The sequence below is a fragment of the Rhinolophus ferrumequinum genome, chromosome 24 (genome assembly GCF_004115265.2).
Source record: "Rhinolophus ferrumequinum isolate MPI-CBG mRhiFer1 chromosome 24, mRhiFer1_v1.p, whole genome shotgun sequence".
Classification (NCBI taxonomy): domain Eukaryota; kingdom Metazoa; phylum Chordata; class Mammalia; order Chiroptera; family Rhinolophidae; genus Rhinolophus; species Rhinolophus ferrumequinum.
The window spans coordinates 11,432,630-11,458,948 of NC_046307.1; the positions used below are offsets into that span (position 1 = coordinate 11,432,630).

The 26,319-nt window shown below is 49.2% G+C and overlaps 1 protein-coding gene across 11 annotated transcripts in view; it reads left to right on the forward strand.

Annotated features, from left to right (window-relative positions):
• Window positions 1–26,319, forward strand: part of SLC25A48 (solute carrier family 25 member 48) — a 38,296-nt gene that overhangs the window by 8,511 nt on the left and 3,466 nt on the right. For 6 of the 11 annotated variants that reach the window (XM_033096711.1, XM_033096718.1, XM_033096712.1 and 3 more), the window contains 4 exons: window positions 648–719; window positions 2,828–3,086; window positions 16,326–16,583; window positions 25,803–25,932. In XM_033096711.1, coding sequence (XP_032952602.1) covers window positions 648–719; window positions 2,828–3,086; window positions 16,326–16,583; window positions 25,803–25,932 — 719 coding nt within the window. The other 5 variants (XM_033096713.1, XM_033096715.1, XM_033096714.1 and 2 more) reach the window with 2 other exon arrangements.

Genomic DNA, 26,319 nt, shown 5'->3' on the forward strand with positions numbered 1-26,319 from the left:
CTGAGAAGGCCGAGGGTCGAGGGCTGGTGTGGAAGCAGGAGGTAGAGGACATGGCAGGGTGCGATGAGAGGCGGGCTCAGGTGCTCACCCAGGGTGTGGAATTTATTCTACGCTGCTAGGAGGCCACTGGAGAACTTTAAACAGCAGTGACACAATTCACTGTTGTTTAGAAAAGATCAGTCTCACTTGTGTCACTGGTACCAGCCAGATACCAGGCCATCGTCCAGGTGAGGGGTGAAGGGGTTCTGGAGGTAAGAAGAGCAGGTCACTCCTGGGAATATTTAGGAAGGCAGAGTGAGGAACAGCAGACGGGGCATAGCCATGCCATCGGTTGGCTATCTGTGCTCAAGAGGCAGGGATCACACATCTCCAAACAAGCATCGTTTTTGCTCAACAAACTGGCCTTTGTCTTCTGGGCTTCTGCTGTATTTAGGGAGGTCTGAATGGGACACTGAGGGAAGCAGTGCAGATAGAGGAGAGAGGGCCAGCCTGGCTGGGTCTGACACCCAGACCTACTTCCTGGCTGAGTCACTTTGGGCAGGGCCTTCCCCTGTCTGGGTCTCGGTGCTGGAAGCTCAGCATTCTGGGAGCAGCAGGGATGTGAAGCATCTCTGCCTGGGCCTCACCCTTGCCTCTCTCCTCCACAGACTCGCCTGCAGGCTGGCGTCGGCTACGGGAACACCCTCAGCTGCATCCGTACCGTGTACAGGAAGGAGAGTGTAAGTGCCCCTCTGGTGGGTGGCTGGAGCCCTAGTGGCCAGGGCCTCCCATGAAACAGGGAAGAGCCCACTGGGCCTGGGGACCGAGCGGCCCCAGCCCTCCCACCAGCACCTCTCTCAGGTAGGAGGCCTGTTCATCCCCGTTCATCACATTTGGCTCAATTTTCCCAGATCATCTCACACCACATCTCAAATATTACGTTACCTAAATGTAACTCTGTCACCTAATGTGATGTTATTGGGTGGGGAGGGGGGAGGTGGGTGTGGAAGAGGGTGGTTTTGTGTAACCTCTCTGGACAAATTCGGAGGAATTTAGAACCACAGTATGGAAAATTCCTGCAAAAACAGGGTAACCTGTCAGGTTTTCAAAACCGAATAAGTGGCTGGTAACTGTGTGCCCACAGGCTTCCCTTTATCCGGGCGCGGTGGGAGCCGTGAGCTCTGACTGCATACGCCCAGAGCGGGCTTGTACCACAGGTCACTCGAGACCATGGGACCCAAGGTGTTTTTGTTTGTTTTTTCAAAGGGGAAAACCTGAGTCATATTTTATAGAAGCTGTATCGAGTGCCTTTCTTGAGAATTACCATGTGCTTTAGGGAGACTTTCTAAGGCCCCTTTTTGGGGAGTTTAAAATAAATATTAAAATTTAGGATGACATGACCTACGGATTTAAAGCAAAGATTAGCCCTCTGGCAGCCCAAGGCACTTCCTTGGCTCACCAGAAGTGTGGCCTGGTTGTTGACCCCTGTTTCCACCCGGCTCGTGCAGGACATGCCCTGGAGCTGCGGAGCCTCTGTCTACACCTGGAGTTTCTCCTTAGACTCTGTGCCTTGTGTCAGGGTGTGGTTCTGACTCTCTGATGGGCTGCTTTAAAATCAGGGCGAGCACTGACAACCCAGGACTAACTGTTCCAGGGTGATGTGTGTGGTTCCTCGGTGCCCTGAAAGGTGACTGTCGATTCTCCCAGGTTGGCACACGTTCCCCGCAGTGTCTGCCCGCCAAAGGCCCCGCTCCGGAGCTTCTGTGGGGACTGTGGGTGTTCCTCAGACACATAGCAGCTCAGGGCTAAGTGCTGTCCCAGTTTACCTGAGGAAGAGCCTGAAGCAGTGTGTGTGTGTGTGTGTGTGTGTGTGTGTGTGTGTGTGTGTGTGTGTGTGGTGTCCTGCCTCTGGCGAATGGGGTATACACACACAAAATTCAGGATGAGCAGGTTTGCATACAGCCTAGACTTTATATGACAGCTTCTAGTACATTTTCGTCTTTGGCGTGGAGCTCATGTGTGCTGCCCTGACTCCTCCAAGGGCCTGTGGAATTTTCCAGTTTCAGGCGAGTGCCTGTGGTGTTCTCTGAGAATGCAGTGTGGACAGGCCCCTGACCTCTGCCTCAGCTCCCTCTCCTCAGTGTCCTGCATCCTGTGTACGTGCAGAAGCATCTTGGTGCTGTCCCTCTGGGGATCCCCCTCCAGCTATTCTTCCAAGAGACATCCATGCCCAGGGGCACCCATCTACAGGCTGGCCCAGGTGCCCCTGCGTGGCCGTGGGACCTACTTCTTAGCCCCGCACCACAAGCTTATTACATTCCATTTTAATTGCCTGTCAGTTTGTCCAGCCAGGTTCTCCCCTCCCCCAGACTGGGAGCTCAGTGAGGGCGTTTCTTTCTTATTGTTGTCCCCCAGGGCCTGGCACAGGGCAAGTGCCAGAGGATGCTTTTGTTGGAGTGGCACGTGAGGGGGGCACAAGTGGTGTGTGGTAAGCCCCCTCCTCACCAGGGCGCCATAGGCTTCCCGTCGGCCACAGCCCAAGAGCACTGCCACTCTGGTGGCCAATACGGGCTCCAGGCCCAGGACCCCACTGCTCAGCCACCAAGGCCGCGTGAGAAGCCGGTTCCTCCTGAGGGCGGGAATGTTCTCACACACCCACATTTCCCGTCACATCAGCATCCTCTCTCATCCTCTTCCCCGGCACATTGCTTTATTTCTGGAGTGTTTCGCTCCCAGCCCGCAGGCTGCAGGAGGGCAGGGTCTGTGCCCAGGACGACATGGGGACCTTGGCACCTGCTTGCAGTCAGGCCCTGGCAATCACACTTCCTCCCCTGGGATTTTCCCACAGGTGTTTGGCTTCTTCAAGGGCATGTCCTTCCCCCTGGCCAGCATCGCCGTCTACAACTCCGTGGTGTTTGGGGTCTTCAGTAACACACAGAGGTTCCTCAGCCAGCACCGGTGCAGGGAGCCCGGGGCCAGCGCACCCCGCAGCCTGTCAGACCTGCTACTGGCCAGCATGGTGGCCGGTGTGGTCTCCGTCGGCCTGGGCACGCCCGTGGACCTCATCAAGATCAGACTGCAGATGCAAACACAGCCATTCCGGCAAGGTAAGAGGCTGGAGGAGGGTGCCTGATGTCTGGGCACCGGTGACCCTCTCCTGGTTCGCCAGATCTGGGGTGCGGTGGTTAACATCCTCTTTATTGAGCCTGGAATCTCCATGATGACGTAATCGTCTGTGGTTAGTGTTACCGGGTCTAGAGAAGTAACGTTCATTGGTTCAGTATTTGCTGGGCTCCTGCTAAGAGCTCTACATATGTTCTCTCCATTCGTCTTTCTAGCCATTCTGTGAGGCAGGAACTCGCACTATTTCCATTTACAGAAGAGAAAACTGAGGCTCCCAGAGGTTAAGATACCCTGGTTCCCCGAAAAATAAGACCTAGCCGGACCATCAGCTCTAATGCATCTTTTGGAGCAAAAGTTAATATAAGATGCGGTCTTATAGTATATTGTATCATATAAGACCCGGTCTTATAGTAAAATAAGACCGGGTCTTATATTAGTTTTTGCTCCAAAAGATGCATTAGAGCTGATGGTCCGGCTGGGTCTTATTTTTCGGAAAACATGGTACTAATTGAGGGACACTCAATCGATGAATGGTGGGTGCGGACCAGCTACATAATTTATGGCACTCCGTGAAAAATGAAAACGTGCAGTCCCTGTTAAAAATTATTAGGAATTTTTTAAAATTAAAGCTTATTGGGGTGACAATTGTTAGTAAATTTACATTGGTTTCAAGAATCTTTAAAGCGCAGCACCATGCATTAGAGCAAATGTGGAGGCGCAGGTCTCAAAGCCATGCCTGACCCATGTGCCAGGGAGTCTCACACCTGGACGGGCTGCACAGGTTTGACGTGGGCGCCCCTCTCCTTGCCCTTGGCACCCCAATTACAGCTGCATTTCTTGGTGTGCTATGTTGCTACTCCTGCATCACAAGCTACACCTGTCATTTCCTCCTCACTGAGAAAGACGCGTCTATGCCTTCTCCTGGGAGTGGTTCTGATAAAGGAGGAAGGAAAGAATGGGAAGGCACTTCCTGTGCAGAGTAGAAAGTGCCAGCTCTAGGAGGACAAGCGAGGGGTCTTAGAAGGCAAATTTCAATACCTTGGAGTTTGGTTCTTGGCTCTAATTTTAGGGTCTCCTCAGGGAAGACACTGCCTCCCCAGGCCTCAGTCCCCTTTTCCGTACAATGGAAGGGCTGAATCCACCATGCTTCCTGTCATCTCAGGTATTCCATCAGGGCCAACAGCTCTCCTGGATAAGCCCCCTCCCCCTGGCAGCCTTCTGTGTGTGACACCTCTGTCCACAGAGGCTGGCGCTCAACTGGTCTTCCTCTCTGTCCTGCCTACTTCAGCAGAGCTTGTTAGTCTCCGGTGCAGAGGAAATCTCCCCATAAGTCTTAAAGCTCTTTGGGGTCCGGATATTGGAAGAGTGTCAGGGATGAGGCTCCTCGGCTCCTGGGGGCAGCCCAGCCTCCTTCATATCCTGAACGCTTTGTTTCTGGAAGGGGAGGAAATAGGGGCAGGTGTGCATGTATATGTGTGTGGCTGGTCACCACGGGAGATGTTTCTCAAATAGTGACTTCCTTCAGAAAGCCTCGGGCATTTCGCAGCAAATTAACTTGTGAGTTTTCTTGACAGTGTTTGGTTTCATCCTCTGTCCTGCTCTCACCCACCCACACCTTCCCTGCAGAGGGTGCTAGAAGGGTGGCTTCCTTGGCAGGCCAAGGCCTGAGCTACAAGGGTCCCGAGGCCAGGCTAGAAGCGTCTGGAGGCTGGAGGAAGGATGGGAGCAGCCAGCTAATAGCCCAACCCAAGAAAGGCCCCAAAGCTGGGTGTGCGGCAGCCTCCATTTTAGGGAGTCGAGCAGCCACCATTGGCAGCTGCCAAAGTTGTTAAGCATTCACTATGTGCCTGACACTGTGTTAAGTGCTGTATGTGCCCCATCTCATTTAATACCCACTAGGACAGTGTGAGATTGGTCTGACTGTCAGCCCTATTCATTTACCCAGCACACAATAGTTATGCACCTGCTGTATGCCAGGCACAAGGCTAGGTGTTAGGAACACAGCCGTGAGCAGAAGTCTCCGTACTGTCTCTCTGTAGTGCTCCGTCCAGCAGACAGGAATTGGGTCACTTCAAACGTGGTCGTGGGAGATAGTGGGCCGGGCTCTCAGCCAGGCTGGGGATCAGGAAGGGCTTTGGAGCAGGCGGTAGGAGGGTAGGAGGGTTGGAAGGAGAGCCTAAAGGTCAGGACTGGGGCCCTCCAGACGGTCCATCCAGGGAGTCCGGGCGCTTCTAGAACCTCGCTTCCTGGATAAGCACTCTGAGCAGTGAAAGCACGGGGACCTGTGTGCCCTCCCTGTCCCTCTCCACTATAGGAAGCACCCGCAGGGTCTCACTTCTCCTGTGTGGGTGGCATCCTGAGCATGAACTCAGGTTGTCAGTTCATCCATTCGTGGTGCCAGAGGAAAGCGGTTATTATACTTGAGGCAGGGACCCCTTGAGGCAGCAACAGTAAATGCACACGTGTTTGTTTTGTCCTTCCCAGTGTGGCAGAAACTGGACTTTGGGTGCTCACGGAAGGCTCTTCATAAGAGGCCAGTACGAGTTTCCTGCAGGCAGATGTTGCTCGGCCCTGCCAAGCGCTAAGTCACTAGTCCCTGGTCACAGGGGCTTAGCTGTCAGTGTAAAGACACGGACGGTTTACCTGAGTGGGTGGAGGGAAGGTAGAAACCAAGATTGGAACGTCGGCCTCAGCGCTGCCCCTCAAGCCTCTGGTCTGGGCTAAGCCAGACCGGCCACAGCCATGGGAGCTCAGGAGCCCGCATTTACTGAGCCCTTATGTGCCAAGAGCTTTGCGTGTGTTTCACCTTCATAACAACCCAATTCCTAGACAGTCATGGAGGGGAGACTGAGGCACAGAGAGGTTCCATCCCTTCCTGAGGTCGCTCCCCTAGGGGGAGGTGGTGCTGGGATACGAACCCAGCCAGTCAGACTCGGAATGCACTGAGGTGGTTTCTGCTTCTGCCCCCAGGATTTGGTAGACGCTGAGGCTTCGGCAACTGTGGGAACACCTGGGCTTTGCACAAAGTCGTCATGCCCAAAACCAGCTTCAGACTTTCGAGGGAGATGTGGGCTGGGGGCACGTTTCCAAAATGACATTGTTCAAGTAATGGGCATAGCTTGTGGGTCCCAAGGGATAGATGGGTCTGAATTCTGAGGCTTTAGGCGGCTCCTCTCTGCATGGTCCACTCTTCCTTACCCCCTCCCCCAACCCCAGCTGCTTGAGAGAGGATTTTGGTGACTACAGGTGCTTGGCAGGTCAACTACTGGGGATGGGGCAGGGAGGCAGGCATTGTGTCACGAGGCAGTACTTTCTGCCAGGAATCTCTTAAGAATATGACGAAGGATGCGGTTTCCTTTTACTTATTCTTCAGAACCCTATAGGCCAGAGGCAGACAATTCAAAGATTCACCTGCACCAGGGAGGTAACAGAAGTGAACAGAGGTGCCTGGCAATTGTATCCTCTTCTACATTTCTGATCCCCACAGCCCTCCTGGCTTACGTTTCATTTTTCTTCTTTTCATTGAAACATGGACATAGCACATATTTCACTCTCCACATCACTCTCCTGTTAGAAAAGCAGCAGTTCAAGCACATGTGTCAGCTTTGGCACCTGGGAGGCCATAGGAAGTGGTGGGCCCACATCCTGTCTGAAGGATGTGACTGTGCTCCAGCTTACTGTCACCCTGTGGCCTGGATCTTTTGATTTTTGAGAGAAGGCAGAAAGCTAGATTTTTCTGTGGAGTCTTTCAATTGGAAATTGTCAAGTAATGCAATTGAAAAACAAAGCCAAACACAACCAAACCAATGTAACCCCGTGTAGCCCCAAGCACGGTGGGACCGGGGCTGGCTGCCAGCTTGTGGTCGCTGCTCTGGGTCAGGCCCGTTCTGTGTGATGATGGGGCTGAATGGGCATTTCCAGGCGAATTTCAGCAGGGCTTGTGGGATGGCTTATCACTGTGGCTTTACCCCAGAATTACCAGTCCACTTCCTGGGTAATGACAACAAGCCGTGAGCGACTACACCCACGCACTGAAGCCGGGTGTCAGAAGCCTCTAGCTTCTTTCCTTTGGGACAGTGATGGGTGGACTGGCAGGTTGGGGGCAGAGCTCAGCTCACCTGCTTGGGGATTTGCAAATCTAAAGCCAGTGAGTTCATCCTGATTGTCTATTAGTGGTGACACATGGTGGAAAATGTACAAAATACAGAACGTTGACTGTAGAGGGAGAAGATGCCCACCCAGCCAAACACAGTCACTGGTGACACATCCGTGTGTTTCCTTTTCCTTTGCTATGTACACAGATTATTTTAGGAGGTTGTACTCATGTTATATAGACAGTTTCATATCCTGTTTTTAACTCAGCTTAACAGAAACATTTTTATATTATTAAAATAGCATATAAAATTATTTTAAATAGATGGGTAATATTTATAAAAGATGTTCAATGTCCCATCAAATGCATGCATGTACACACACACACACACACACACACACACACACTGAGAATGATGATGCAATGTGGTAAGAATTCCTTTTCTGGAGTTAAACTACCTGCTTCTAGCTTACCTCCACCAGTGTCTAGAAACTCTGGGTGACTCACCTAACGCGGCCAAGCCTCAGTTTACTCATTTAAGAAGCAGGTGGAACAACAGTAGCGACTCCGTACTTGGGATGGAGCAGGCTGGTGTGTTGCACAGGGAGATCTTAGCCCAGTGCCTGGCGTGCTGGAAACACAAGCTTAACGTGAGCTATAACGTGAGCAAACTTATTCTTTCACAGTCATCCTAGTGATGAAACATTTAGGTTGTTTATAGTTTTTCCTCTTTTAAAATAGTAACGTGCTCAGCAAATTTGTCCATGAAGAGTTGCCTTCATTTAGAATTATTTCCCTAAATGTGTGGGCTCTTTGATTCGCGAGTGAGTCAAAGGCAATGGTCATTTTTAAGATTCTTGGAACATGTTGTGAAATTGTTATACAGAAGGGTTTTACCAAACTACACTGAGGGTTGCTGAAATTGAGAGGGAATTTCCATTTGTCCCTGACTACCATTGCATATGAAACAGCTGTTATCCCTCGTGTAAACTCTTCCACCTTAACGGAGGTTTTCTCCTGGGGCCTCTGCCACTTGGCAAACAACGAAGAGCTGGCCTGAGTTCAGCTGGATGTGACCTTCAGGGAAGGTACCTGTGAAGAAACCCTCCCTTTTAACGTCATCATTATCCTTTGCATAGACATGAGCCCCACTGGGTGCCCTGCTGGGCCTGAGCTAGAAGTCAGGGCTGTGGTCCCTCTGCTGCCTGGGTCAAGTCACATCCTGGGGCCGATGGCCAATGATACTCAATGCTGCCCCATCTGGGAGCTTTCAGGTCTCTGTTTGCAATTAAGAGCCTAATTAATGTGCAGATCACAAGGCTCTCCATACCTCCAGAGGGCAGAGTTTGGGGGGTTAGCGGACTGGGCCTTAACTCTACTGACCAACCTGGAAACTTCACCGGGCCCAGCTGGAGGCACAGAGCTGACTGTCATCCCTGTGTGAATTCACTCTTTGACTCGTTCATTCACAAGCATTTCCTGAGCTCTTCCCTGAGCCAAGCAGACCAGGTAAATCAGGAATTCAGACCACAGCTCCTGCCTTCAGGGAGCACACAAGCTGGTGGGGAGTCAGATGTATAGAATGGAAAGAGCCTGTGGAAGGCTCTGGAACCTCAGCGTCTGTGCAGATCAGGAAGGCTCCAGAGAGCAAATGGCTGTTGACCGGTCTTTGAATACTGGCCAGGATTTGGAGGTGGGGTTGTGGGGATGTATTTCAGACTGTGGAACTGCGTAGAAAAGGAGTCCGTGGCAGGAAAGACGAACGTGTTGCAGGATGTGGAAGCAGTTAGGTTAGTGCTGACACGCAGCACAGGGAGGGAAGGTGCGGGTGAGTTGTGAAGAGCGTGGCTTTCTTAGCCAAGGATGGGCTTCGGTGCCGTTGGACAGGCAGCGAAGTGTCCGGAACACCAGAATGACCCAAGTAGAGCTGTGTGGTGGGAAGATGGATCTGGTCTTCGGAAGAGGTGGGAGAAGTGGGAATGGGGAATTGGGAACAGGGATGGGAAATTGGAGGCTGCTGCCACAGACCAGGAGACAGGCCAGGAAGTCTGACACAGGGCTGTGGAAGGGAGGAAAATGGCACCGATGCTGTAGAACTAACAGGCCACGCAGGAGAGAAGGAAGTGTCAAAAATGACCCAGATTTCAAAGCTGAATGACTGGGGGGGGGGGGCGGGTAGAGCTGGCACCCCCCCACACACAGGGAATTAAGTAGCAAAGGAAGTGTATGAGACAGCGCTTGGCGTGGATATGTGATCAATACATGCTTAGTGACTCTGCTGCTGCTTTGGAACCGGGCTGCAGGGACAGGCTCAAGTGAGAACATGATGAGTTCAGCTCGGCACGTGTTGTGTGAGGTGCCTGGGCTGCAGCTGCAATGCCAGGGCTGGAGATGTAGACGGGGTGGGCAGACACAGCACTAGCGGTTAAGTCATGACATTAGGTGCAAAGGCCAGGCGAGCTGCCAGAAAGAAGAGGGTGGACACTGATAGGAAAACAGTAAAAAAGTTTGGGAAGGGGCAGAGTGCTGTAATGACACTCACAGCTGTAGTTAACAATTTTCTGTTTTTCAATTGGGGAATAGTGTGTTTTTCCAGGACCCGTCAGCTCCAAGTCAAGTTGTTTTCAATCTAGTTGTAGAGGGCACACCTCACTGGCCCATGTGGGGATCAAACTGGCGACCGTGGTATTATGAGCACTGCTCTAACCAACTGAGCTAACCAGCTGCCCAAGTAGTTAACAATTTTTGAGCCCATACAATGTGCATTGCGCTGACACACATTCCGTGATTAAATCATCATAACTCTACGAAGTAGGCACTTTCATTCTCTGTACTTTATAGGTGGGGAAACTGAGGCTCAGCTTATGTGATGTGTCTGTGCTCATTCAACTGCCCTTGGAAACAGGGTCCTGAGAGACTCCTGTCACCAAAGTAGGGGCAGGACTTTCAGTGAAAAGGGGAGAATTGCAGAAGTTGGGGTGACACTGGGAATAAAGACCAAGGGGTGGAGAAGGAAAAAGCCTTTCTTTTCCGTATTGGGAGAGCAGAAGGAAAGAGACAATTCAGAGAGAATTTGGAGGGAAAGAGGAGGGAAGTTGAAGGAGCTTGCCTCAGAAGGCCTGGCTCTACCATGTTCAAGATCATCTGAATTGAATGAAGGGGAGAGAGTGTGGCCAGGATTCGAAGAGAAAACTGTCCTAATCTCTGGACAAGCTAAGAGGAGAGAAGCTGGGCTAGATGGTAATAGAAGAGAGGTTAGCTAAGGTGTGGATTTGGGCAGGCAAGATCATCAGACACCCCAGAACAGAAATCTCATTTGAGCCCAAGGATCCGTATGGTGACAAGTGGGGCGAAACCATTTGTCCAGTTCCCCTGACTCGCCAGAAATGTCTGTCTGGGAAGGTCACCAACTGTGTCTCAGAGCCTTCAATGCATCAGTTGACCTCTTTGGCAACATAGTTTTATTGTTACCATCAAGATGTATGACTGCCAAGAAAAACTCTTCCCCAGGCAGATTGGCCTTGGGGAGGAGGACCCTTCTAATACAATGGATTTTCCAAGACTTCCTTAGTGTAGAGCAGGAAATATGGACGCTAAGTTCCCTGAAGGGAAGCCTAAAGGGACAGGAACCCTTGAAGCATGACAAGAAGCATAAAAATCTGCAGACAATCCAGAACCATACAGCCTGGGCCTCTTCTCAAGTAGGCTGTGGGCTGCCAATAGGAAGTAAGTGTTGGTGCGATGGCAGCCCAAAAGTGGAAGGAGAAGGCTTGTGGAGCAGCCAGGTACACAGCCATGTCGTTCAGGAGGAGTCCTTGAATTCTGGACCTTTTGACTGAGTCCTTTTCAAACTGCAGTCTCACGTAGCTACCCGAGATTAATAAAGGTGCCCACAACATAGCACACCATTGTGCAAGTTACGTGCATCGGTGACTCATTCGTTTGTTCTTTGAATCAATTGACAAGAGCAAGTATTGTCCTGATTTCTGGACTTGACACTAGTATGGGTAGTTCTTGGCCCCGTGCAGGCATTCACAATCTCCCACAGTAGGCTTGGCAGCAGGCCACAGCTGCCTGAGGTTGGCAGGTCCGGCACTTCCGGAATCCGAGGTCACATCAGAACAGGGTAATAAAATTAGGAATGATAACTATTTGCCTCGAGTAAAGTACATTTGCACAACACGCATTTTAGTAAAGTACATTTGCCAACATTCTTACTTAGCTTTCAGAAAAGCCAAATGAGGTGGACAGACCACTTATTCTTCCCTGTTTGTAGACGATGGGGAAACTGAGGCTCAGTGTGGATGAGCCCTTTGCACAGCACTGAGCAGCAAAGCAAATCCCAGTTGCTCCTAATCTAGGAGTTCTTTCTACTAAACCATCTGCATACCTTGGACCCTTCAGATCACAAGGAAACTGCTGGATCCTTTGGAAACAGGAAGTGGGCAAGAGTTTTCCGGTTGCTAATATCCTGGCGAAGTGAACTTAGGGGTTACACCAGCCTGCTCAAACCCACACCACAGAGGTTACACCCGGGCTGTCTGCTGGAGGATGGACATGCCCGTTGCTGGATGCTTCCATAGTATCAGACCAGTGGTAGCAGACCATGGTTTGGGAGTTTCTTTTAGTATCTACAGCCTCTGGCACAAGGACCAGACAGGGCCAGGCTTGGATGAATGCTGAAGCTTTGGGAGGTGCCGGTGCTGAGATCTGCCTGATGAGAAGCTCAGGTGTTCACTGAGTAGTTGTGCAGCCCATGTGGGCACAGTGCCCTGGGGCATGCCACCGTGTGTGCTTCCTGCCACCAGGAAATTCACTGCATCAGTTAGGGCAAAACACACACTCAGAAAACGGCAGTAACCAGAATAAATCATAATAGGGGTACAGCTTCTGGCATGGGTTGGGGGCCCCCCACTTCCTCTAAAAGTTCTTTTTAATACAGAAAATGGGGTCCAACCCATAGAGCAGCAGTTATCCTTTCGGTGTCCATGGATTTAGAAAACACACAAGACAAGAAGCTCCTATGAGTTATTAGAATAGTTAAGTAAATTTTTTTTGTGTTACCCACCATAGCACACACATGAGAAAAAAATGTCCATAGCGTGTGTAACAACCATCATCTAAAAGAAAGATTTGCTTCTCATTGAGCAACACTTCATTGATGTCAGAGTTCTTTTACCTTGAAAGGCAGGAGAGGGTAGGTAGGCTTGTAATCTTTGCTCTGTCTGAGTGGGCTGTGACCAAAACAGTTTGTTTCCAGCATAAGATGTCATTTTCTCAGTAGGATATGGTAGCACAGGTCATGCAGTTGTCAAAATTCACCAACTGCATACTTACGAGCTGCACCTTTTATTGAATGTAAATTATACCTCGATTTAAAAACAAACTATAGGACAAGGGTAGGAGGCCAGAGAAGAAGAAGACCACGGCTCTTGAAAGTGATTGATCTTCGTGGGGAAAGAGGCAAAAATGGGGAGGAGGTTTGGCCACGAATGCGTAACCTCAACGTAATAACAAGGAAACATCAAACAAACCCCAAATGAGGAAAGTTCTGTTTACAAGAAAGGAGGCAGTGTACTCTTAAAAAGGTCAGTGTCATAAAAAAAACAAAGAAAGGCTGTGGAAAGGCTCCAGATTAAAGGAAGCGACAGAGACATGACAACTCAATGCAGTACCTGATTAGACTGGATCGTGTCCTGGGGAGGGGGAAGAATGTTATGAAAGTCATTATGAGATCAAGTGACAATGAGCCTGTAGACAGTACATTAGACAAAACTATTGTCAGAGTAGGTTATGGCGCCGATAACTGTACCGTGGGAAGACAACAACCCTGTTCTTAGCAAACACATACTGAAGTATTTGGGGGTGAAGACCCATGTTTGCATGTTACTCACCCTGACATGGTTCAGAAAATAAACTTACGTATGCATGTGTGAAAAAAAAAATATGTATGTGTGTGCAAAAGAATTTCCTGATTGCTTACTTTGGGAAAAAAAGAAAAAGAAAGTACAGATTTGGTTGTGGTTTAGGTCTTGTTGATAAGGCTGGTTCAAGGTTTGGCAAGCGTTTTCCCAGCATTGGCACCTCCAGATTGGGAGGACCTTATCAGTAACTGTCCTTCTGTCTGTAACTCCTGAAAGCCGTGTCCTACCCCTAACGGACTCATAAAAACGTTGACTCCAGGTCACGCCACTGTTGCCTGGAGATGAACACGGGCCAGGCAAGTTCTTGTGTGGGGACAGTGGTATCTGCTCTGTTCAGCTGCACGCACAGGTTTGAGGGAGAAGCAGGTGGGTGGGTGGGTGGGTGGGGGAGCACACAAACCATAAAACTAATGAGGTAAATGTTAACAATAGGTGAATCTGATTAAAGGGTATAGAAGGGTGTTTTTTGGTACAATTTTTATTTTTTGTACTTTTTTTTTCAAACTTGAAATTATTTCCAAATAAGTTTTTTCTGTTGTTTATTATTTTAAACATTGAAGCTGGGTGAGTTAGAAGGAGTTCCAAGGGCTTTGCAGCATCAATTTGTGCCCAGAAGGCACTGGCCACCAGCTCAGATTCGTGTCAGTATTCCGGGCGATGGTACTCACCCTGACAATTGTATTGCTTTAATACTCGTAAATGGATCATTCTCGAGCAATAAAAGCTAGATTGTTCATGTAACAAACCTGGGAGAATGTGAAAGAATTTCCTTATTGCTCACCCCGGAAACAAAAGGAAACAAGTTCAGGTTTTTTGTCGACATAACTAGTTGCAGGTTGAGCAAGTCCTTTATTCAACATCGCTATGTCCAAACAAGGAGAATGTTATCAGACACGCTCCTTCAATCAGTAATTTCTGAAAGCCACGTCGTGCCCATAGCTGATTCCTGAAAACTTTGGCTCCTGGGCCAGACCACTGCACTTGGACATGAGCACTGGCCCGGGCAGAGTTTTTATGTCAGAACAATTACATCTATTCTATCTAATGCCAAAATTCCCCGGGATGACTGTAGTAATATCACAATGGATTTGGGAGAGGAAGAGGTGCCCAGTGACCGCTCAGTGGGCTTTCAAACACCACAGTGTCTGATCTTGCTCTGAGCTCAGAGGGCCCTGCGCCCCCCTAAGTGACCACCACCCCTGCTCACTTCCTGCGGGATGCACTATAGGAGTGAATGGGACTCCATCTCCTGCCCGCACTGCAGTTGGCCTAACAACGCATGGCACGGATTACTCTCTTCTCCCCACACAAAAGGAAAATACAGGCTTAGTTTGTTCAAGCACACTTCCTAGGCAAATAGAAACCTCGCCCTCGACCTCAGCTACTTCTGGGTTATGTGAAAGGACAGGTTGTACTTTACTCCCAGAGCTCCAGTTTGGACTGTGGAGTCATGCAGCTGAATATTTTGTCCTAACGTGTCCTCTGATAAAGATGGACCTCCATCGGGGCCTTAGAAGTTCAACTCTGTAGTGAAAGTTGTCTGCCTCTTTGCCAGCATGTGTAAAACCGAATTGAGATGGTACATACTGGGAATTAAACCTACAGTAATACCTACACATGCTCAGCATGGTTCTAGGAGCTTGGCAGGGATGCAAACGGTATCCACATATTATCAGTGAGACCAAGATGATTGGCATGAGTCTGGCGCAGGATGCACTGGCTGGAGGCCTGGACATGTGCTCATTGACTCCCTTCAGCCCTGACCAGGCTGTGCCCTGAAACACCACTGGTGCTATGGGCCCCTCAAAGTCCAGGGGCACAGGACTGCTGTCTCCTGGCCTGACCGCTAGGGTCTCTGTTGGCAGAGTGTGGTCAAAGGCAAGCTTCATTTTATCTCTTTCCTGGACATATCCTGTTAGTTCTTCAAGAAGGGAAACAGTTGAGAATAAGAGTCTGCTTTATCTGCACGGGGACTGGGAGGTTTCTCCGTCCATAAGTCAAAGCGATGCTAAAGGGTCCATAGCAGAGATGAGCAGCAGAGAGGGAGACGGGGGCAGCCAGGTGGAAGGAGTGAATGGGAGAGACAGAGTCACTGCTAGCTGGCGACCTACACCCCTAGAAGAAGCTACAGACGTAACCCATGATCGGCCAGCAGAGACCCCCAAGGTCAGACGGAGACAGTAGCTGTGCACTTGGGCTTTGAGGGGCCAGTGGCACCAGAGTTGCCTGACAGGTGTTTCGGGGCACAGTGTGGCCGGGGCTGGAGTGGGTCAGTGAGAACCTGTCCAGCCCTCCAGCCAGGGCATCCTGCCCCCGACTCATGCCAGTTGTCTTGGTCTCACTAATAACCTGTGGACACCTTGTGCTTCCCTGCCAAGCTCCTAGAACCATACGGAGCATTTGTAGGTATTGATGTATTTATACTCACAACAACCTGTTCTCCTTTTATTTTTTAAACACACGGTTTTCTAGTTTTATTTAGATATAATTGACATGGAACACTGTGAAAGTTTAAGGTACACGATGTGAGGATTTGATACATGTGTATATTGCAAAATGATTACCAAGATAAGGGTAGTTAACACACCCATCACCTACACAGTTACCATTTTGTGAGTGTGGGTGTGGTGAAAACTTTACAAATCTACTCTCCGAGCAACTTTCAAGTATACACTACAGTATAGGCCTGTCTTCTTTTTAAAGATAAGGAAATAAAGGCTGAAAAATGTGACCTTACCAAGGACAGAAAGTTTGTAAGTGGTGGGGCCAGGATTTGAAACCAGGACAGTCTGGGTCCAAATCTCATATACTGTTTTACCGCACTGTGCACAAGTGTGCACACACACACACACACACACACACACAGTGTGTGAAATCAGTATGGCTTGTCATATTTGCTCCTAGACATTCTGCAGTCACATCTGCTCAGAAAGCATAACGATGGTCGACCAGATACCCTCTGGACATTCAAGGCAACTGGTGCTTTATCACCTGGCCGGGATTGTCTCCATTCTGGCCACACGTGTTGGCAGGTGTTCTATGTTGGGATTTCAGAATCCTGGTTTGAGCTGCCAAGAAGGTCAGAAGGTTTGGTAAAAACCAATAGGCCACGTGTGGGAACTGTCCATGGGCTAGCTCCAGTGCCAGAGAATGACCGATCTCTTGCCCCCGGGGCACTTGTCATCTTCTCCCCGCTGTCTTTGCAGCCAATCTTGGTTTGAAGCCCAGGGCAGCAGCTCTTGGGGAGCAGCCAGCCTACCAGGGACCTGTGCATTGCATCGCAACCATCGTGCGAACTGAGGGCCTGGCAGGGCTGTACCGGGGAGCCAACGCCATGCTGCTGAGGGATGTCCCAGGCTATTGCCTCTACTTCATCCCCTATGTGCTCCTGAATGACTGGATCACACCCGAGGCCTCTGCAGGCCCCAGCCCCTGTGCTGTGTGGCTGGCAGGTGGTATGGCAGGTAAGGCAGCAGCGCTGATCCCTGTCCTTGTGCTGGCCATGGCAGTGGGACAGCTGGGGAGTCTACCATGCCCTCCTCAGCCCCAGGGAAGGGCACAATTTACCCAAGAATTGTTTGCTAAGTACCTACTATGTCAGGAGGAGGAAGGGCTAGGAATAGGGAATAGTCCCCCCTCTTTCTCCCATCCCCTTCCCTCTGGACCTCTGGGGATGGCAAGTCCCTATTTGGACCCATTTAACTTTCAGTCAGAAGACATATTTTGAGCACCTTATTCTGTTGCGAGTACCGCTGAGCTTTGAAAATGAAACCTGTTGTCATGGTTCGCCTTTTTTAACTATCAGCACACTACAAACTTTTCTCATGTGAGATTTCCTTAGCTTCCGGAGGTAGGACTCAGTCTCCCCATTTTTCAGATTAGAAAGCTCAGGTTCAGAGAGATGAAGTGACCCACCCAAGGTCATACAGCTAGTGCAGCCAGTATAGCAGGGACTCTGCAGTCAGAAAGATCCAAGTTCAAATCCACGGTTACTCATTTTGTGACCATGGACTTGTTTCTTAACCTCCCTACTCAGAACCCATCCTGCATCCCCATTTCCTGTCGCTGAGCTTTGAAAATGAAATCTGTTGTGTTCAAGTCGCTGGATGACCTGGATTCCTGTTACCTATCTGTGCTCGTTTTCTGCTCCTGTCCCCTGATTTGCTCTGCTCCAGGCACAGCGGTCTCTTTGCCACCACAGGGCCTCTGTGATGTATGGGTCATTGGGAACTCTGACAAGACCCATTTTGGTGAAGAGAAGGGTGTGGAAGCCTGATTGGAGTGGGCTCGAGAGAGCGAGTAGGATGAAAGAAATTGGAGAACAGCACTTCTGAGGGGTTTGGCTGAGCTGTAATGGGGCAGAGAGCAATGCAGCTATAGCCAGAGAGGGCGTGGAATTCAAGAGAGGATTGTTTTCTAAGGAGGCTGGTAACATGGCATGTTTCATGCCGATGGGAAGGATCCAATGGAGAGAAGAAAATTATCATTCCTTCTCCTCCTTAGCATCATAATTAGCTATGCTTGAAATTCAGCCAACACATAACAGAGCTCACATCTTAGCCACCAAACACCAGTGCGCTCCTTCCACCCCCATGGGTCCGAGGCCTGGCCTGTGTCACCTCCTAGTAAGTGCACAGTAAGTACGTGCTGGCAGATAGGACAAACAAGGCCCCATCTGGTCTCATTTCTGGTGACAGTAGGTGTGAGTGGCCTGGCAGACAAACCTCGATTTGTAATACCCTGGCCTGTGAGCTGAGGGACAGGGAGGCAGCACATTATCCTGGCAGGAGGTAGGAGGGAGGAGAAGTCCAGAGGGCTCCCCAAAGACCATGGGCAGGACGCCACAGGGGCTGGAGGCTGGGAGGACGGAGGGCCTGGGGCAGGTGAAGGCCTCTTTTGGAAGCCTCTGGACAGCAATTACAAAACCTTCCAAACCAGCTGCCTTGGACTTTGGTATCAGTTTGTTTTTCTCTCCCCATCCAAGAATGTGCCAGTTTTTGTGTTTACACAATAACCTGGTGGTGTTGTCCTGGAGTCCCTTAAAGTCACAGAAGCGCTCAAACTAGGGCGCCCGAGTATCCAACAAGGATGACCCAGGGGCATGTGGTCCCAAGGCTCCTATTCCACATATCTGGAAAAGATAAGAGATTTTTAAAGACCTGTTCCTGCTCTTCTTGCAACCCCCAGGCTGGCCCTTCCTTAGCCAGCAACCTATCTGCAAGTGTTTGTTTAGCTTCTTTATGTTCAGCGCAAATCCTGCCTCTGGGAGTGGCAAGCCTTCAGCCTCATGCCTTCCCCAGGGCTCTTTCCCCTGGTGCCCTGGGAAGGTGCTGCAAAGTACGGGTGGGACCTGTTCCTGTTTCTCCGATAAAAGCTGCTGATACAAGGCTTCTACTTATGAAGCACTGGCTGTGGACATGGCACTGTGCTAAATGCTTCACAGGCATCCGTTTATTTATCCCCACCACCCCATGAAGATGACAAACCCAAGGCCTAGCGGATGTAGGAGAACTCTGCAAAGTCCCACAGCAAGAGGCTCAGGAACGGCCTTCACAGGTCCTAACCCCAAGCTTTTCCACTTTCCTCGGCAGCTTATTAAGCCTCTGAATGGTGGGAATCTGCAGGGTCCCCTCCAGACCCCAATCAGCCAGCCCCTGACCCCTGTTTGTCTCTCTTTTTACAGGAGCAATTTCTTGGGGGACAGCGACTCCTATGGATGTCGTGAAAAGTCGACTCCAAGCTGACGGAGTTTATTTAAACAAATACAAAGGTGTCCTGGACTGTATCTCCCAGAGTTACCAGAAGGATGGTCTTAAAGTAAGCCCGACAGTAGTGATGTAGGGTCAGTGTCAGTCTCTGGAAGGGGTGGGGGGGTCAGGCATTTTAGGGGATGTGAGATTATAGAAAAGGAAAACCGAGGTGCTGACAGTTACCATTTTTCAAGCCCTGTGAGAGACACTTGTCTCATCTAGTCCTTGCCCCAGGCCAGTGGAGGAGGTGGGTGTGCATCCCACCTGATGTCAAACAGCGAGTACACGGCAGAGCTAGCACCTGGACCCACAGCTGTGTGTCATCAAACCTTGCCTTCTCATCAAGATAGGCTGGGAGGTCCTTCCTCACTCAATGCTCGATACCTCAGCCTTGCCCTCTCTCTAAGTGGGAAGTCCCAGAACCACCTCAGTCATCACATCTGAAAAGTTCCAGTTCCTTCATCTGTCATGTGCTCTCCCACCCAGGGAAGTCCAGACCCCTTCACCTCTGCTTTCACCTATTGAGGCAGCCTCCAACCTGGCCTTGTCTCCCTTCTCTTTTCTCTTTCTCGCACCCAAATTTTCTGGACATGCCTCTTAGAGTCAGCAGGCTTGAGTTCAAAGCCAGGCCTGGCTACTTGTGAGCTGGAGGAATCCAGACAAGTTGCTTCACCTCTCAGGGCCTCCGTCTCTCCAAGGATAACCATCCTTACCATGAACACCAGAGGTATTTGTGGGTGAAGTTAAATTAGGCATATAAACAGTGCTCAGCTTAGTGTATCACACATAGAGAACATTTAGAAAGAGTTAGCCGTTGGTCACCAGTATTAGTATTAGTCATTTTATCAGTGTTAATGTTACTACTCAGCTCTGGGCTTTGTCTCACGTGCCTGCCTTGTCCTAAGCCTGCAGTATTTATTAACTGCCCCCTCCAATGTATCTGAACTTGCATTTTTTTTGCTCCAGTGGAGTTCTGGAACTTTTCCTCTGGAAACCTGGACTTTCACAAAGGCTCTGTCATCTGTGGGTGACTGCCCAAGGCAGTGCTCTCCAGGTGCTCCTGGACCATGACCAAGAGGGGTGGAGCCAGTTACAGGCTACCACCAGTACTGAGGTCTGTCTCTCTATTACCTGATATACAAATGGGAGACATTTCTCTTGGGCCCCTTGGCGGATGGTGCCAGATTCCACAACTCCCATAGAAGTACTTTTGTTCATAGAATTTTTGTTGTTGAGATGGGGACAATACGGGGATGTCTTGTACTGTCATGATGCTGATGTCACTCTTCCTATGAATTTACCTTTATTGAGATCTTTATTTTTTCATACAGCTTCAGGTTGCTGTCCAGTGTCATTTCATTTCACCCTGCAGGACTCCCTTGACCATTTTTTTTGCAGAGTAGTTCTAGTAGTAATGAACTTCCTCAGCTTTTGTTTATCTGGGAATGTCTTAATGTCTCCCTCACTCCATAGTTTTGCTGGATATAGGATTTTTGATTGATTATTTTTTTCTTTTAGCATTTTGAGTATATTGGCCCATTGGCTTCTGGCCTCCAAAGTTTCTGATAATTAATCTGCGGATAATCTTATTTAGGACCTTTTTTTGTGTAATGACTCGCTTCTCTCTTGCTGCTTTCAAGATTCTCTCATTGTCTTTGAAAGTTTATTATAATGTGTCTTGGTGTGGGTCTCTTTGAGTTCATCTTTTGGAATCTGTGGAGCTTCTTTGATGTTTATATTCATGTCTTTCATTGAATTTGGGAAGTTTTCAGCTATTATTACTTCAAATATTCTCTCTCTCTTCTCCTTCTGGGACTCCCACAATGCATATGTTGATCCACTTGATAGCTTCCCACGGGTCCCTTAGGTTCTTTTCTTCAATCTTTTTTCTTTCTGTTCCTCAAACTCAGTAATTTTCATTGTCCTATCTTAAAGTTTGTTGATTCTTTCTTCTTCCTGCTGAAATATGGCTCTGAATCCTTCCAGTGAATTTTTCGTTTCAATTATTGTACTTTTCAGCTCCAGAATTTCAATTTATTTTTTCCTGAGTTTTCTGTTTCTTCACTGATATTTTCATTTTGTTCATGTAACATTTTCTTGACTCTCTGCACATCTTCCTTTAGTTCTTCAAGTATATATAAGACAGTTGTTATAAAGTCTTTGTCAAGTACATCTGCTATCAGGTCTTTTTTAGGGACTGTTTCTATTGATTTATTATTATTTTTCTTTGAATGGACCATACTTCCCCTTTCTTTGTATGCCTTGTGATTTTTTTGTTGAAAACTAGACATTTAAATCTAATAACATGGTAACTCTGAAAATCAGATTCTTCTCTTTTCCCAGGGTTTAGTGTTTTTTGTTATTGTTGTTTTTCTGAGTCTGCAGAGGCAGAATATGTTGCTGATATTATTTCCTCCCAAAATTACTGTGCTCTGTTAAAAAAAAAAAAAAAAAAGAGTCCTACAGGGCAACTAAGGCCAAATGATAGACTTTTTGTTGCAGGCTGTTTCTGTGCCAAGGATCACGTGTGAACGTAAAGTCCTTTTATGTCTTTTCTGAGCCTGCACCTTTCCCTGGGCATGCACAGTCACTTTCTGATTTTCCCCAAACATGTCATTGCTTTTGATTATCATAGTCTTTAATGTCTTCTTTCCAAAAAAGAGAAAAGTGAAGAGGGAGGGGCATTATCCCTTTAAATCCCCTGGAAATCACTTCAGCCTGAGGGGGAACATCAATGGTGGCAGGCGAAACAACAAAGACCACCCTTCTCTTTGCACCTCCGTGATCAGAAAGAGCAATCAGTGATCAGAAACAGATCTCCAATATTGGGAGGACAGGGTCCTTATTGCCTACCCTGGCCCCTGTAGACTGTGCAGATTGCTCCAGAAACACATGCACAGCTTCCTGCCACAGGGGTTGAGCAGGGGATGGGTAACTGCTACTGCGCTAAGAGCTGACATTGACTGAAATTAATCAGGATTTACTGTCCAAACCTTCCCCTGGAAGTTGCAAGCCTTCAATAAACTCTAGAATTCCAAAATAGTTACATCTGACAGATTCTGCCAGTACAATTGTCCAGGTGGGGAGATGGATTCCTGGTATCTGCCATCGTTTTTTGTTTGTTTTTTTGTTTTTTGTTTGTTTGTTTGTTTGTTTGGGCAGAAGCACAGTTTGTGATTCAACCAATAAGTCCAGAGGGACATGTAGGAGAGATTCAAATGAGCTGTTCCATTTTAACATGAGATATTTTTGTCTGTTATCCAAAATATTAATGTGTCACAATTCTAAAAAAGTCTGTAGAGGCAGAATATATCACTGATATTATTTCCTCCAAAAATTACTGTGCTCTGTGAAAAAAAAAAAGAAAAAGAAAAAAAGTCCTACAGGGCAACCGAGGCCAGATGATCAATTTTTTAATCTTGATAGCATTTGATCCATAATTTATAGTCAGAGACAGATGTTAAGCAGAGACAGCAATATTCAGCTTCGTTAACCACTTCATTGACTGAGATTAATTTTTAGCTGTTTTTATTAGTGGGTTATAAAAATGGATTGTGTATGAACATAGAAAGCTTCAAAACGTAAAAGAGGATCTGCCGTCTAAATGTGTCTTGTGTGGTTCCCAGTCCTTTCTCAAAGGCAATCACTGTTATTTCTTGTGATATATTTCAAAAATCTTCACAGCCTGTGCAATCATATGTGTGCATATGCATATTTAAGTACATTTGCTACGTGTGTTTGCATATAAACATAAATAGTAACATAAAAAAAAATCCCGCCCAGTCCTGGAAAGTTGAGTTGTCTCCCAGTCGTATCCCCAGCAGGAGGAACGCAGTTTCCCAGGGCCGAGGGATGGCTCCAGTCCCAGCTGCCTTTATGAAGTATCCATTCTCAAAGTGTTACTGCAGCTTACTGAGACAGGGTACAAAGCCCTGTGCCAACTTGTTGCCACTTTCCCAGGGAAGAAGAACTCAGTGGTAATAAAGAATTGGAAAGGAGTAAAATAATGCCCATGTTTAGGAGCCCTTTGTAACTCACTTAACGATTACCCATAAAGTAGCCTTCATGATAGTGGGAATTAGACATCCATGGACTTGCAGGGCATTCCCAAGTCATAACAGAAGAAAGGCCTGGTCGTTTTGGATCCATTCTCTGCTTGCTGTGAGGGGCGGCTTGGGCCACTGGGCTGTGGCTCATCCTTGGAGAATTATCATTGGAAATAAGGAGGCTGGAGGAGTGACCTGGTGTCTATTAGCTCCACAGAGGGGACTGGTGTGAAGGGCTTTATGAGAGTGGGATGGGATTAGATGACTCTACGGAGAGATGGGGAGGAACATTTGTAGTAGAGAAGCTTCCTGAGGCACCAGGGGTGGTTGCTGTTTGGTTCTGCCATTTGCGGGTCTGGAACCCTCCCTGCACTCCAGGAATACCCCTTTATCACACAGCCACCACCAGGGCTCTTTAAGCTCAGAGACCATTCTTTTCTGCACCAAGGAATTCATCATTCATTCATTCATTCATTCATTCATTCATTCATTCATTCGCTTATTTATCCATCCATCCATCGATTCATTTATTAAGATTTTTGGAGGTCCTCTAGGCCAAGCACAGTGCAGATGCTGGGGATTCAGAGGTAAGCTACACACGCAGCCTTGCTCTCACTACCCTTACTGGGATTATTATTAATGAGAGGATGCACAAGCCTCGGGCAATTGGAAGATGGTGTGAGAAGTGGTGTGATGGCAGAAATATGGAGTGCACAGAAGGCAACGGGCCATAATCCAACTGGGGTGGCCCTGGCAGGACTACTAGAAGGTACAGCCAGGTCTGGGGAGCGTGCCAGGAGAGGGCCAGTGAGGGGAAAGAGTTGGTCTCTCAGGAGGAATGACAGGGTGTTCACCTGCCCAGAGTGTCGGGTGTAAGAGGCAGCCCCGAGAAAGTATAGGAACAGAGGATGTCGGTCCTGACGGGCCAAGGAAGGTGTGGACTTGAACTTGGGCAGTAGGGAGCCATTGAGGCTTCACGAGGGGAGACTCGGTTTAGCTTTTTTGTTTTCTGAAAGCTCGTGGTAAAAGCCAGAGGCCTATGCTTTGTTTGCCACCTTTGGGCCTCACAGTAGAGTAGCCACAGCTAGTGGAGAGGGGGTCACATCTCGGTCTAAAGTGGCCCACAGCTCAAGGAAGTTCACACTCCATGCTGGGTCCCACCTGGCTCTCCTCACCTTGCAGAGCCAAGCCTGGATCCACGGGGAGCCTCTGTGGGTATCTAGCGTGGAATTTTCCTCTTGGAGCCTAACCCAGTTCCTTGCTGTTCCTCAGTCGTTCTGGGTGAGCCGGTGGAATTCCAGAAAGATTAGACATGAGACAGGAGTGCTAAGGTTACAAGGGTCTGCCTTGCCCCCTACCTGAATTGCTCCAGGGTTTGGTGAAGCCATTGCTCACCTCTGGGATCCTGGTCCATCATATCCCTTCCCCAGGGCTGAGGCATCCCCCCAGGTCCACAGAGCCCTTCTTTCCCCTTCCTGATAAAGCTTCATCTCCCAGGCTGCCACAGAGCGTCTAGATGCAGGCACGTCTCCTGAAGGAAGGCCACCTGATGTCCTGGCCAATGACAGTGGCCTCCACCTACCCTGACTACCAAGGAAACCGGGGAAATGCAAAGGGTTGGATTTCTGCTTTCTTAAAATCACAGTACCAGTTCTATTTCATAAGCTTACTAAATTATCCAGGAGTCAGTTAATGGGTCTGGTTCTCACGCGTGACAGGTCTCAGGCCACTTATGCTTGGTTAGGCACTTGCCTTTAGATGTGTTGTCTCTTCCCAGAGAGGACATTGGAGGACAGCTCCCCCCCCCCGCACCCCACCCCTCACCAAAGCCCCTATCTGTTCTCATCACATTCTAGGTGATGTTGTGGTTATTCCTGAATGGGGCTTAGCTCCTCGAGTAGGTGATAAACTTCCCGAGGGCTGGAACTACATCGCATTGACACGATATCACAGTGTCTACCCAGGATCGGGCAGGGCGGTTCAGGAAGGGAAGCATCTTACGTTCCCTAGTGATGGAGGACAAAGACAGTCTTTTTGTATTAAAAGCTGAGTTTAGCAGCTCACAAGACAGACCACTACTCCTGGGCACGCACACCGATGACCGGGGTTGAGGGCTGCTCTGATGCGTTGGTCGTCAGGACGGTGCCGTGACGGTCAGCAGTTAGCGAGCGCTTCCTGCTTGGCAGGCACCGTGGAAGTGCTTAAAAACATCACCTCATTTATTCCCTCAATAGCTGCATCAGGTCAATAGTATTATTGCCCCCATTGTACAGTTGGGGAAATTGAGATGCCAGAGGTTGCCACTGGCCCAAGTAACGCAGCTACTGCATGGCAAAGCTGTGCCTCGACTCCGTGTCTGCGATCTTCAGCACAGCCTGAGCTCTCCCCCAGCCGACCCCTTTGGGGTGTCCTAGGGAGCACCTGCCACAGCATCCGTCATGGCTGGGGGCTCTGTCTACCATTGCAAAGCGAGTGGGGCGGAGAGCTCTGCCTCCTGGATTCCCTGGAATCGTGTGTGTGCAGGCACACACATGTGTGCATGTATATGTGTAGTCACAAGAGAGAGCAGCGACTAAGCAAGCATAGAGGTGTTTGCAGGACTCAACAGCTGGCCCACAGTATTTAGTGCATGTTGACCAGGATCTGGGAGGCAAAGTGCCATCAGATGTGACCCGGGTCAGGTCATGGGTGTGGCTGGGGCATCTCAGGTGGTCTCCACTCCACCTGAGGTCTCCACCGTCTCAGGTGGTCCTTTGGGCTCTGTGGGCTGCAGCCTGGGACAGGGGGCCTGAGTGGGCAGCACCGCCCGCCCTCTCTCTGCCCCTCAGTGGTGGCCCTGCAGAGGGTGTAGATCAGTCCCCTGTGATAACGTCACCTCCTGCCAAAGGTGTTTTTCAGAGGCATCACTGTGAACGCTGTGCGGGGTTTCCCCATGAGCGCGGCCATGTTCCTGGGCTACGAGCTCTCGCTGCAGGCCATCCGAGGGAGCCACGCCGTGACCAGCCCCTGAGTGCCAGGTCAGTGTGCTTCCTGCGCAGCCAGGTGTGCCGCCTGGATCTTGACACTCTCTTCTTTGCCATGAAAATGTCCCTCTGTCATTCATTTCCTATCGAATCTTGGTTAATCCTAGGGCTAGGATTGCCACTCTCTCGTCATCAAAAAGCCCTTCTCCAATGCCCACCTGTGACCGGCGGTGAGCCGAGGGCTCAGTAACTGAGATCCGCACAGAACTTACCTGTTTCCAGCGAGCTCACCTACCTGTTTGTCATTCAGCAGCTCTGACGGCCCTTGGAGAGAAGTGTAGTTTCACTGTACACATTTAGTGACCCAGGCTCAGAAGTGAGGACTCAAAACAAAGCCTGTCACACGGACACAATCTCTCCACCTCCCTACTGAACTCAGAG